At 35.0% G+C, this 13168-nt stretch overlaps 1 protein-coding gene across 1 annotated transcript in view; it reads right to left on the bottom strand.

The window, feature by feature from the left end:
- The window catches only part of SPATA6 (spermatogenesis associated 6), a 92984-nt gene that overhangs the window by 25421 nt on the left and 54395 nt on the right, over nucleotides 1–13168 (bottom strand). The window contains exons 8-9 of the mRNA XM_054572837.1: nucleotides 9434–9521; nucleotides 1375–1415 (exon numbers count right to left, since the gene is read on the bottom strand). Of these exons, the coding sequence (XP_054428812.1) occupies nucleotides 1375–1415; nucleotides 9434–9521 (129 nt within the window). The remainder of the gene's footprint in view (nucleotides 1–1374; nucleotides 1416–9433; nucleotides 9522–13168) is intronic.

The raw sequence follows: 13168 nt of genomic DNA on the forward strand, positions 1-13168 counted from the left end.
GCCAATTAAGTTTTGAAAATCAGGGCTTAACATAATAAAGGTTCATTGTTCCCTGTGCTTTATGGTAGTACAGATTAGCAAGAGAAATGAACACTTCACAAAACTGTCCAGTGACTCCGTGCTGATGAGACTCATGGAAAAACTTAGAATTGTGCCATCTAGGACACAAGGTTTTATTGTCACTGTAACAGAAGAAATTTCATATTGCTTCTTCTGAGCTTCATCCTGGAAGGGATCCACATAACTTCCATTCACAGACTACTGGCTAGAACTAGGCCCCCGCAGACCGGCCAGAGGGCTGGAAAATATGATAGGGCATACAGAGCCATGAAGCATTAAATGTCTGCCCCCCATCCACTATCACCACTTTCATTTAACACTATATTGAAGATCCTAGTAAGCTAAGACAAAGAAATGATTTGAAAGGCAGTATGAAAATTCATTATTTGTAGATGATATGGTTTCCTCTATTAAAATATCAATATCTACGACAAGAATTTTACATAAAAGTCAATTGCAAACCTATATAGTAAAACACAAAAAATGTAATTTGACATAAAATACTATTTGCAATAGGAAACACACCTATGAGGTTCCTAGGAATAAATCTAACAATGTGTGCCACTACTGGGAAAACATGTATAACTTCAGTGGAACATGAGGCCCGAGACCACCTGCATTCATTTGGCTTCACTATCGGCAAGGAGCTGAGGTCCACCTACCTCAGCTTGACTTTACCACGAATTCCATGAAATTCTTTCTCAAGAAAAAAAATATTATAAACCATTAAATAACTTCATTATTTGCTTCAGGGCCTTCCTGTATAACATTTATCTGAACAGCAGTTTGCTCCATCATCAATCAGCTCCCTTCTTGAAAGAATAGATTTTTCAATCCAGACAAACAGTCCCTTTCGCAGGACAATAGATCAGTCAACTAGACAAATCCCTTCCTTATCAAATACTGTTTATTTATCAAGGGTTGCTGTAAGACCCCAACCTTAGTGTCCACTAATCCTAAACTTTTGTATCACAAACTTTATTAGGAGTATGCCCTGTGCATGACTGCAGTTTATACACAGGACTGTGTGAGGTACAACTAAAAGTAACAACCAATTTCACTGTCTCTCTCTCTCTCTCTCACACACACACACACACACACAAAAGGAACTAAACCAAATGAAAAATCAAAAGCCACAAAATACTTGTAAAAAGACATGCAATGAAAAGTCTATTCTAACTGACAATGTAGCCAAAACAATGACATTCATGATATGACAATTATTGTTGGTACACTTTTTGACTTTGATAATCTCTGACTTCTGTTTTCTCTGAAAGCAAGGAAAATTATTATTCCATAATTTATACTACATACCTTATAATCCTTGGGTCGGCAGCTGCCAAGATGACAATGATCTGAAAAAGATATACAAAAGAAACTATAAATATTTCATATCAAAAAAATTTGGTTTCATCTTTGTTTTTTGCTGCTATCACTCTGTTTCTATGATTATAATGCATATACCAGATTTCAGAAATATCTTAAAATCCTTCAATGTTACATAAGCAAAGATGATAAGCAACAAATTGAAACCTGTATTAGTTCTTCAGTAATTAAATGACTTCATAAACACTAATTTCATTGGAGTAGAAAATATCTGAAAATAGACCAGAATAATTTTTAGTTGATTAACCAATTTGTCCACATAAATATAGATATGGATAAAACATAATTTTTAGTTGATAAATCAGTATATGATGTAATGTAATTTTAATACATAGATTTAATATATATTGTCAATCCTTGGAGACAGAGCTAGAATCAAGTCTGTATAATGAAAACAGGACCAGTTTTGGAGGTGGTAGCATGCGTGGGTGTGCTCGTCTTGTTGACAGACCTACACTGCAGTCCAGCCCCCAGCACTTTGAGTACAACTTTGGCCAAATTAATCTCTCCAAGGCTCATATTCCTCATCTGGCTAATGTACCTTGTTCATAATTAGTTTTAAAGATTACATTAGACAGTACATGCAAGGTAAAAAAAATAAATGTTAACTCTTATTATTAACACCGTCATCAGCATCATTACTATCAAATTCTAAGTCAAACAAGCCTAGGTTCAATATCTGATGCCACCACTTATCAAATGTGTTACTTTGGTGAAGTTATATAATTAATCTGTTTCATCCCTCTTTTTAAGCGTATGAAGGCAACGCTTATTTTACGTCAGGGAGTCACAGTGATGATTAAGTTCTATAGCTTATAAAAAGTCCCAAGCACAATATCTGTAACAAAGTGGATTAGAAAACTATTCTAAATCTCTCCCTAAGATAAGGACCACTACATTGCAGATACAGATTTTGGGTTTCACTCATTACTTAAAGGAGTCAACTTTCAAGAATCAACTTTTAAGTATTATAATCTCTGTTACATTGACAGTCACACGAATTAGAGCCATAATTCTCAATTCTACTTCCTTACTAATACATTTTGGTCAAAAGTATTCTATACTTTACCTTCCAAACAGCTCTGTCCAGAAAAAAAGAATGGCTATATGAATAGAGACCAAGGATAATCTATATTCAGTCAATTAATTAGCTTTTGTTAATGGCACAAAATGTTGCTTTTTTCCCCAAGTACACTGAACCATTATAAAGAATTGTTGAAACATTAACGTCTTTCACACAAGGAAAATTTCACCATTTAATTCAGAAAGATTCAACTTACTTCAAGTGCTTTTCAAAATTATAAAATAAATCACATCCCAACTCCTCCTCTGTAAAGTCTAATGCACAGCATGGCCACAAATAGCAGAAGAAATAAAAGAATAATAAGGATATTGAACCTAATTCTCCAAACATGCTAACATTGAAAATTAAAATAATAATTTCTGGATATGGTATATATTACTTCTGGCCACTAATGTAATGTTAAAATATCAATATATTAAAACACTTGTATGTGTTCTGCTTTCCACAAACCATTTATAAACTTACCCTAATTCAGACAGATTTATACGTTTCTTTCATTTTTACAAATTAATCTGTTACTTTAATCTGAGGTTTCCCAATGTTCACAGTTAATCACCCTTACCAATTACTACTATATTCTAAATGCAGGAGATAAAGGAGATAAGACTCATGGCCCATGGCTGTGAAGTGCTTATAAATTACATCGGTTAAGTTACACGAAGTTGAGTAACAGCAGCATAAAAGAACAGACTAAGTCAGAATGATACAGATAATTAATACTACTAAAAAGTCCTATCAAGATCAAACTCTCAAGGCTGAAGGAAATCAGAAAAACGTCCTAAAGGAGGAAGTTGAGGTGGGCCTTAATGAACGGGTCATATTTGAGAAAAGTATGAAAGAACTAATTTCAGATAGTGTGTGTGACTTTAATTAAATATACTTCTTTAAATCTCAGGGGTTTTTTTAGAATAAATAACCGTATCTAAAATTCTTGGGGTTATAAGTACTTAGAATAGCAACTAGCAGAAAATACATTCAAGAAATGTTGGCAATTATGTGATTCTTCAATAACTCCATGAACTAGGTATTATGGACTGAACGTTTTTGTCCTCTCAAAATTCAGATGTTGAAGCTCTAATCCCTAAAGTGATGGTATTTGAGATTGGACCTTTGGGAGGTAATTAGGGTAATCAGGGTTAGATGAGGTGATGAGGATGGAGCTCTCATAATGGAAAAAATGGCCTTATGAAACAAGATATCAAAGAGCTTGCTCTCACACACATATTCATGTTGTCTCTCTCTCTCTCTCTCTCTCTCTCTCAATTTCTTTCTCCATTCACACATGAGGAAGAGGTTATTTGAGCTTACACTGAGGTGGCAGCTGCCTACAGACCCAGAGGTCTCAGAATGAAACCTACCTTGCCAGTACCTTGAAGTTGGATTTTCCAGCCTACAGAACTGTCATAAAATAAATGTCTGTTTTTTAAGCTCCTAGTTTATGGCATTTTGTTATGGCAGCCTAAGCAGACTAATACAGTACATAGGACTGTTATTTCTATTCTACATTTCAGGAGGCTGACTTCCTATATAGCTAACAAATAATGGAACTGAGGTCTTTGATTAGTTCAGTGCTACATCCGCTAATATATGAATAGTAGATTTCCTTATAATAAAACAAAAGCACACAGAATAAAAGTGACTTTGTCTCAAAAATGACATCATGTTATGGATTTGTTAACCAAATGGATGTGATATATAATCAAATTAATCAAATATGAAGTAATGACTAACAGGAGAGGTTAAAAACAAAAAGTGCCAACCAGTCATTAAAACATTTCCTTAGCAACTATCTAACATAAGACATTAAAATCCATTTTATATTAAAGTCACCATTCACACTGGAAGTAGTTTAATAACTTAAGAGTCTTTGTATCCTTCCTCTCTCCATAGCTGACTTTCACCCAAAAGGTTTAGATATGACTGAGTCCTAAAGGACCAATCCTGACTTTAAGTAAGAAGGAATTAAAGCTTTAACTCTATATTAACTCATTGTTTCCATCAAAGTAAGCCTTCAGCCCTGTACTGATAATTATTGCTACTACGTGTTCCCCACAAGTCAATCCCGATCTTGGCAACCTCCATAGTACCCTAGTAAGGAGGGTACTATTATCTTCCTTTTTCATAACTTCAAGAAATTACATCCCATTCTGGTATTTAGTGCTACTATTACTGCAAAACACCTATGTTGAATGTATATACCTATTTGAATCTTCAAAGAGCAGGACACTGGAGTCCTTTATCAGGACTTACTCTACTGCTATCCCAGCGTCCGTGTAACATTCTAAGGCCAGCCTCTGCTCTCCTGTGAACCGCCATGGAGAGCAGGGCCAATGCATTTGCCATATGTACAGCTTTGTAAAATAAAACCAGGGTTTAATATCTCTCAGGGGATCCCACCTTCTAAAAAGGAAAGACACATAACAAAGTGTTTTTTTATCTCTTGGTCACTTGTGATGTATTTACTTGAAACTAATTATTCTGACCTCTAATATTTTTATCTTTTCTATCTATGGCTGTCAAAGTCTCAGTAACAAAAGTCTCAGACCTTCCTCCTCACTTTTTTCTTGTCTGAAGTTTAGGAAACAGCAAGTTCCCTACTTACTAATGACTAGAAGAGTGATGATCATCAAAAAAAGACATATAAATGACTAGTAAGCACATAAAAAACACTCCATGCCACCAGTCAAATGCAAATGGAATCACAGTGAGATAGGAGGGCATACCCACTAGAATAGTAATAAAAAATGGCAGGAGCAAGTGATGACAAGGATGTGGAGAAACTAGAAGCCTCATACATTGCTGCTGGGAATGTATTATGGAGCAGCGCATTTGGAAAACAGTTGGCAATTGCTTTAAAAGGTAAACATAAATTTATCATATGAACCAGCTATTCCATTCCTAGGTATCTGTCCCAGAAAAAAGAAAATATATTTCTATGCAAAGACTTCAGTGAAAATGCCCACAGTAACATTATTCCTAATAGCCAGAAAGTGGAAGCAATCCAGGTACTTAGGTGGGAATGCAGGTTTACTGCAAATGGGTATATGGAAACTCTTCTGGATAAGAGAAATATTCTCAAAATGGATTGTGCAAATTTACTTAAAAATCATTTAACTGTACACTTAAAACAGGTAAATTTTATGGTAGATAAACTTTACCTTTACAAAACTACTAAAATATTTAATAAAGAACAGAGAAATAAAGAAACTAAGCTGTCTATTGCTAAATGGAGGAGGGACACATTTAAATAAAAACCGACATAAATGAGATATTTTGCTAATAAATATATACATGATGACTACATGCTATTTCATTCAGAAAACATTAAAATATGACCATGTATTTCTATCTACTCAAGATATGACATATTAAGATTTAAGTATTATTTCCATTTTATGGGGGGCAAAAGTAGGTTTATGGTTGTTTCATGGAAAATAATACAATAATTAATAAATAATAATACAAAAATAAACTCTACCTCATGTACCCACAACTGTAAACCCACTTTTGCCCTACCCTGTATTTTACTTTACAAATAATAACCACCAAAGGAATTAGCAGAAGTTCATAAAATATTACAATCTTATATAGAAATGAAATTCATAAAAGAATCTTCAAATGAAACGATTAAGACAAGTTTCCTCCCAGGGAGAGACAGAGTCTAACATCTTTCCTAAATTCTAAGCAAATAAAAGGGACCAGGATGACACCCTTGATTTCCTCTTCAAAATTCACAAGTGACTGGATAAAGCTTCCAAACATAATTGAGGTATAAGACATACTTTGAGTTTCTTCAAAAAGACCGCACAAATTACAATTAGAATTACATACCATGGAAATTCCTGGCAGAGAAAATGTGCTTGAAAAATTTATCTAAAAATAATACAGCTGAATGAATGTAGAGAAAGTAGTAGGAGAGCGGTGGAAAAGAAGGAACTTGGGGTTAGAAGACTTGTGCTCTAGACTGAAGATGGCTCTTTTGCAATTCTCCAAAAAATCAAACTCTCTAAGTCTCTGTCATTTTTCTTAAATAGTTAAATTCATCTTCATACGATGATTGTGAGGACTAAAACAATCAATGACAATGAAAATGATATCCCATAAAAACTTAAGAATTATTAGGCCTAAGTAGAGGGTTCGATCCCCAGTCAGAGCCCATGTAAGAATCAACCAATGAATGTGTAAGTAATGGAGAAACAAATTGATGTTTCTCTCCCCCCTTCCTCGCTCTTTAAAAATCAATGAATAAAAAAATATTTTAAAAAAGAATGATTAGGTAAGATAATTTGGCAAAAGAGTGTTCAAGAAGAATTTCCATTAAAGTAAGATAGTCACCAGTGAAATTCACTGCTTTAGAGACTTTATCACACGAAATCCTCATATGCATTTAAATAGTTTATGAAAACTCAAATCATAACTGCCAACCAGGAAAAAAAATACTGAGCCAAACAACACAGGCAACAAAATTAAAGAAATGAGAAAAAAAGGCTTTCCATAGTAGAAAGACAAGTAATAAATGCAGAAAGAATAATGAAATATTTTTCAATCACTACTTGGTAATCACTATAGAAACAAATTTTTTCAAGCAAAAATCATCAATGTATGCTACTGGGGTCAAAGTTGAGGAGTCACAGGATATTACATAGTCTCAAGTTATCTCCCCATAATTACAAGAAAAGAAATAGCACTTTCATGATGAAGAAACCAAGCATAAACCATCTTAAGCAAGTGAGCAAATTAATATCACCAGTAACAAAGCAACTTCACATACATTCTGACATGATGCACTGAGAGTAACATATCACTTTCATTGTATTCTGAGGAAAAACAAATAATCTAAATCTAATAATGAAATTAAAATCAAACAATCCCAAATTGAGGGATATATTACAAAAATATTGCTCAGTATTCTTCAAAATTTCAATGTCAAATACATTCTCAATGTCAAATACAAAGGAAGTCAAAGAAACTGGTCCATGTTAAAGGAAACATGGCAACTGAAGGATCTGCATGATGTGGGGTTTCTCTTGCTATAAAGATATTATTGGGACAGGTAGCAAATCTGATTTAGATTTACAGGTTAGTTACTGTTCTTATACCAGTGTTAATTCCTGCTCTGATAATTGCATCTCAAACAATAATATCATTTTGGTTTCCTCGGGTTGCCATAACAAAATACCACAGACTAAGTGGCTTAAACAACAGACATTTATTTCTCACAGTTCTGAAGCATGGAAGTCTGGGATCCAGGTGCCAATACAATCAGATTCTAGTAAATGTTCTTGTTTTGGCTTGAAGATGGCCACCTTATAGTTGTGTCTTCACATGGCAGAGAGGGAAAGCAAGGTCTCTGGTGTCCCTTCTTACAAGGGCACTAACCCTAACAGGAGAGACCCATCCTCATAACCTCATCTAAACCTAATTAATTCCCAAAGGTCCCATCTCCAAATACCACACAAATGGGGTTAGAGCTTCAACATAGGAAGTTTGGAGGGACACCATTCATTTCATAGCGATATCCTTGTCAAAATGTTTATACACAGGCACACACACACAGGTGAAGGCAGGAGAGGAAAGATAAGGAGAGGGAGAGAGAAAAGCAAATATTAGTATGTGTGGATTCTGAAAGGTGCATGAGAATTCTTTGTACTCCTTCAACCTTTCTGTAAGTCTGGAATCAGCAAATGTGTAACTGTCAAGAAAAATCACACACTTAAATGCATTCCAAAAACATCTTCCAAATGACATGTATATTGAAGTTATTTCTGAGTTTCGTGTTCTTAAAGGTTATTTTTCCATGTCCGTAAATTTTTTCTAAGAAGAGAAACAGTGTAACATCTGTTCCTAATTCATATAATCTGACATCCAAGGAATAAAAGACATTGATTACCACATCTCTCTCCCTGTTAGTGCTAAAAAGTAAAGCAAAATAAATGAGCATAAACTGTGAATGTTCTTTGAGAAGAATGTTTCATTTCCTCACTTAATAAAAAAGATTACACACTACAGTTTAGAAAGAGAAAGTGAAGGAGCTCACAACATGTCATGATTATATTTTTTTCACTCTATCTCATTCTTTTCTCTCTCTGCCTTTCTCAGTGTGTAGTAAATTAACATAAGGGCTGTTGGTGAATGCTTGCTGAACTGACTAGCCAATGTCTATGGATATTAACACTCAAATATCCTTAATTATACAATTCCATTTAACCTTCATAAAAATCATCTTCATATTAAATTTAAGAAAATACTTATCTAACCATTAGGATGAGGACTAAAGTTTAAAGATGTATTCTTACAAACTAACCCTGAAGGATGTTATCTTTTCAGAAATAAAAACGGTAAGTATTACTTATATATTAAAATGACAGCTGGTATTTATAAGTCCAGTGTGCTAGGGCAGTTTACAGGGTAATACCATGTAATCTTCACTCTTTGATAAACAAACTGATTATTAAAGTAGTTAAGGATTTATTCAAGAATGCCCATTTTGTAAATAGGTGGCAGAACAAATATTCAAATACATGTGTAAATGTCTGTCCAAAATCTACAACCTTGAACTCTCTTTACTATAGTATTCCCCAAAAACTAATATATGTTAAGTGAGAGAAGGCTTCCAGAGTCAAATAAATTTAGAAATTGTTGAGCAAAACAAAATCAAGTTGCTTTTATACTAGAAGGGAATATATATTTTTTTTCTTAAAGAGAAAGATGGTTTAACAGCACAGAAATTCTACTGTTTTTAGGGAGGACCTATACAGGTGTCCCACAAGTTATAAAAAGTAGCACTATATCATATTATCCAAGAATGCAGAAAAGATTCTGTTTTTGTTAATTGATGCCAAGTTAAAGTCTTGATAGCAGCCAAGGCAATGAAGCAAGAAAGAGAAAGAACTTGTAGCTTACCATTGTGCATCCTAGACCATCCATCTCGTTCACAGTCTCTGCCAGAAGATCCAAAGAAAGTATCAGCCCTGGGACTTGGGGGGTCGACCTAGAAAAGAGGAATTCAATGTGAAAAAAACCAGCTTAAACCTTTCAGTCCTCTGGAACCAGAGTACAAAGACCACATATCTTCAGGTTACCATGATAGTGACCATACGGTTCAGGCATGTTTCCAAGTCAGAGCACAGTGGAGTATTTTGCTCCTCATCTTTAAACAAAATTGATATTAAACTCAAGAAATATTGAATTATATATTTGAGCCTAATTTTAAATGAACAGATACACAGATGAAATGTCCATTACTCCATTGCCTAGTTTGCTTTTCATTACAAAGTTTGGGACATCTACACAGTGGAATACCACTCAGCCAGAAAAAAGAAAATCTTACCCTTTCTAACACTATGGATGGACCTAGAGATCATTATGCTAAGTGAAGTAAACCAGTCAGAGAAAGACAAACACCATATGATTTCACTCATATGTGGAATCTAATGAACAAATTGGAGGAGGAAACTGGGGACAGACTCATAGACAGAGAACAAAATGACAGTTAGTGCGGGGGGAGGGATGGAGCAAAAAGGAGAAAGGACTTATGGACATGGATAACAATGTGGTGACTGTTGGGTGAGGGGGTATAAGGGGACTAAATGATAATGGAAAAAAATACAATGAAGATTAAATAAAATTTTAAAATATTTTTAAAAAAGGTTTAGCCATTTGCTACTTGTCTCCTTAGCAAACAGAATTTGAATTCAGTGTCTTTACTTGGTTGTGTTCAGAGCCCGGAATGCTGAGTGCTTTATCATTTATTGACAATAAGCAAAATAGAAAGTCAGAGTGATATAAATCTGTGTAAAAAAGACAGCTCCATTCATGAAAATTAAAAACTGTGTGTTTTACAAGAACAGACCCTTAGACCAGTGGAACAGAATAGAAAGCCCAGAAATAAGTCCAGGTCTCTATGGGCATCTAATAGTTGACAAAGGGGGCAGAAGCATAAAATGGGGCAATAATAGCCTCTTCAACAAATGGTGTTAGGAGAGCTGGACAGCTACATGCAAAAAATTGAAATTGGATCATCAGCTGACAGCATACACAAAAATAAACTCCAGATGGATAAAAGACTTAAATATAAGTCACAACACCATCAAAGTCCTCGAGGAGAACATTGGCAGGAAACTCTCAGATATCCCACGCAGCAATTTTTTCACTGATATGTCTCCTAAAGCAAGGGACATAAAGGAAAGAATAAACAAGTGGGACCTCATCAAAATAAGAAGCTTCTGCACAGCAAAAGAAAACATCAGCAAAATGAAAAGGGAGCCAACCCTATGGGAAAATATATTCGCTAATGATACATCAGACAGAGGTTTGATCTCCAAGATATATAAAGAACTCACTCGACTCCACCCCAAGAAGACAAACGATCCAATCAAAAAATGGGCAAAGGACCTGGGCAGATGCTTTTCCAAGGAGGAGATACAGAGGGCCCAGAGGCATTTGAAAGGATGCTCAGCATCACTAGCCATCAGAGAAATGCAGATCAAGACCACCATGAGGTACCACCTCACACCGGTCAGAATGGCCATCAGAAACAGATCAACAAACAACAGGTGCTGGCGAGGCTGTGGAGAAAAGGGAACCCTAGGTCCACTGTTGGTGGGAATGCAGACTGGTGCAGCCACTGTGGAAGGCGGTGTGGAGTTTCCTCAAAAAGCTGAAAATGGAACTGCCTTTTGACCCAGTGATTCCCTTGCTGGGACTATACCCTAAGAACACCAAAACGCCAATACAAAAGAACCTATGCACCCCAATGTTCATAGCAGCACAATTTACAATAGCCAAATGTTGGAAGCAACCTAAGTGTCCATCAGTAGATGACTGGATCAAAAAATTATGGTACATATACACAATGGAATACTACGCAGCAGAAAGGAAAAAAGAACTACTAAACTTCGCGACAGCATGGATGCAACTAGAAAGCATTATGCTAAGTGAAATAAGCCAGGGGGCGAAAGACAAATACCATATGATCTCACCTATAAGCGGAACCTAACCAACAATACAAAGATGCAAGGAAAATATGACCAGCAACACTGAAAGGAAAAGAAATCAACAGAGACAAGAGGGAAGGAGGGAGGAGCGGGCAGGGAAAGGGAAGGGAAGGGGAAAGTCAAGGAACATATAGCAAGGACTCATGGACAAAACCAAAGGGGAAGAGCTGAGGGAGGGAAGGAGGGAGGGAGGGGGCAAAGGAAAGTTGTGGGGGGTAGGCAGAGACAAATGTATTTAAAAAGAAAGAAAGAAAGAAAGAAAGAAAGAAAGAAAGAAAGAAAGAAAGAAAGAAAGAAAAAAAAAAACTGTGTGTTTTAAAGAACGCTACCAAGAGAGTGAGAAGAGACAACCTATAGAAAATATCTGCAAATTATCTGATACATAAGACATTAATATACAGAATACATAAACTTCTACAAATTAATAAAAACCTCAATTAAAAGTGGGCAAAAGACTCAAATAAACATGTCTCCAAAAGATATCAAAATAACCAGTAAGTACATAAGAAAATGTTGAACAACACAAATCATTAAGGAAATGTAAATCAAAATCACAATGATATAATACTTCCTACACATTAGGATAACACTATAGGGAAAGAAACAATATAATTAAGTGTTGATGAGGATGTGGAAAAGTTGAAGCTCATTCGCACTGTTAGTGGGCATGTAAACTGGTTCACCTATAATGGAAAATAATATGGAGTTTCTTTAAAAAATTCAAAATAAAATTATAATATGACCCAGCAATTCCACCTCTGGGTATCTACCCAAAATGTCTGGAAGCGGGGAATAGAATAGACATTCTGACACCATGTTCCCAGCAGCATTATTCACAATAGCCAAAAGGTGGAAGCAAGCCAAATGTCCATCAACAAATGAATAAATAAAATGCAGAATATACATATAAAACAATATTATCCCACTGTAAAAAGGAAATTCTGACAAATGCTAGAACATGAATGAACCTTGATCATATTATACTAAGTGAAATAAGCCAGTCAGGACTGGACAAACATTGCATATTCCACTTATATGAGATGCCCAAAGTAGTAAAATTCATAAACACTGACAGTAGAAATGGTAGTTGCCAGGGGTTGAAGGAAATGGGAAGTGGGGAGTTACTGTTTAATGGATACAGAGTTTCAGTTTAGCAAGATGGAAAAAGCTCTGGAGACAGATGGTAGTGATATAAATGTACTTAATCTCAATAAACGGTACACCTAAAAATAGTTAAAAGAATAAATTTTATATGGTGTATATTTTATCACAATTTTTAAAAAATATTTAAAAAAAAAAAAGAAAAGCCAAAAGACAAGCCACAGAATGAGACAAAACGAGAAAAAAAATTTACAAATCATACCTGATAAGGCTCTTGAATCCCAAACATAAAAAGAAAACTCACAATGAGCAGCAAAAAGACAAACAACCTACTTAAAAATGGGCAAAAAAAAACCCTCACTTGAATAGATATCTCTCCAGAGAAAATACACAACTGACTAATAAATACACAAAACGATGCTCAATGTCATTAATCATTAGGGAAATGCAGATCTAAATCATAATGAGAAACCATTCCACATCCCCTAGGATGACTGTAATAAAAAGAAAACAAATGTAAGATACTAAATATTGTCAAGAA

This window comes from Pteronotus mesoamericanus, unplaced genomic scaffold, assembly GCF_021234165.1.
Source record: "Pteronotus mesoamericanus isolate MK-2021 breed Mesoamerican mustached bat unplaced genomic scaffold, CSHL_Meso_final contig_105, whole genome shotgun sequence".
Lineage (NCBI taxonomy): Eukaryota > Metazoa > Chordata > Mammalia > Chiroptera > Mormoopidae > Pteronotus > Pteronotus mesoamericanus.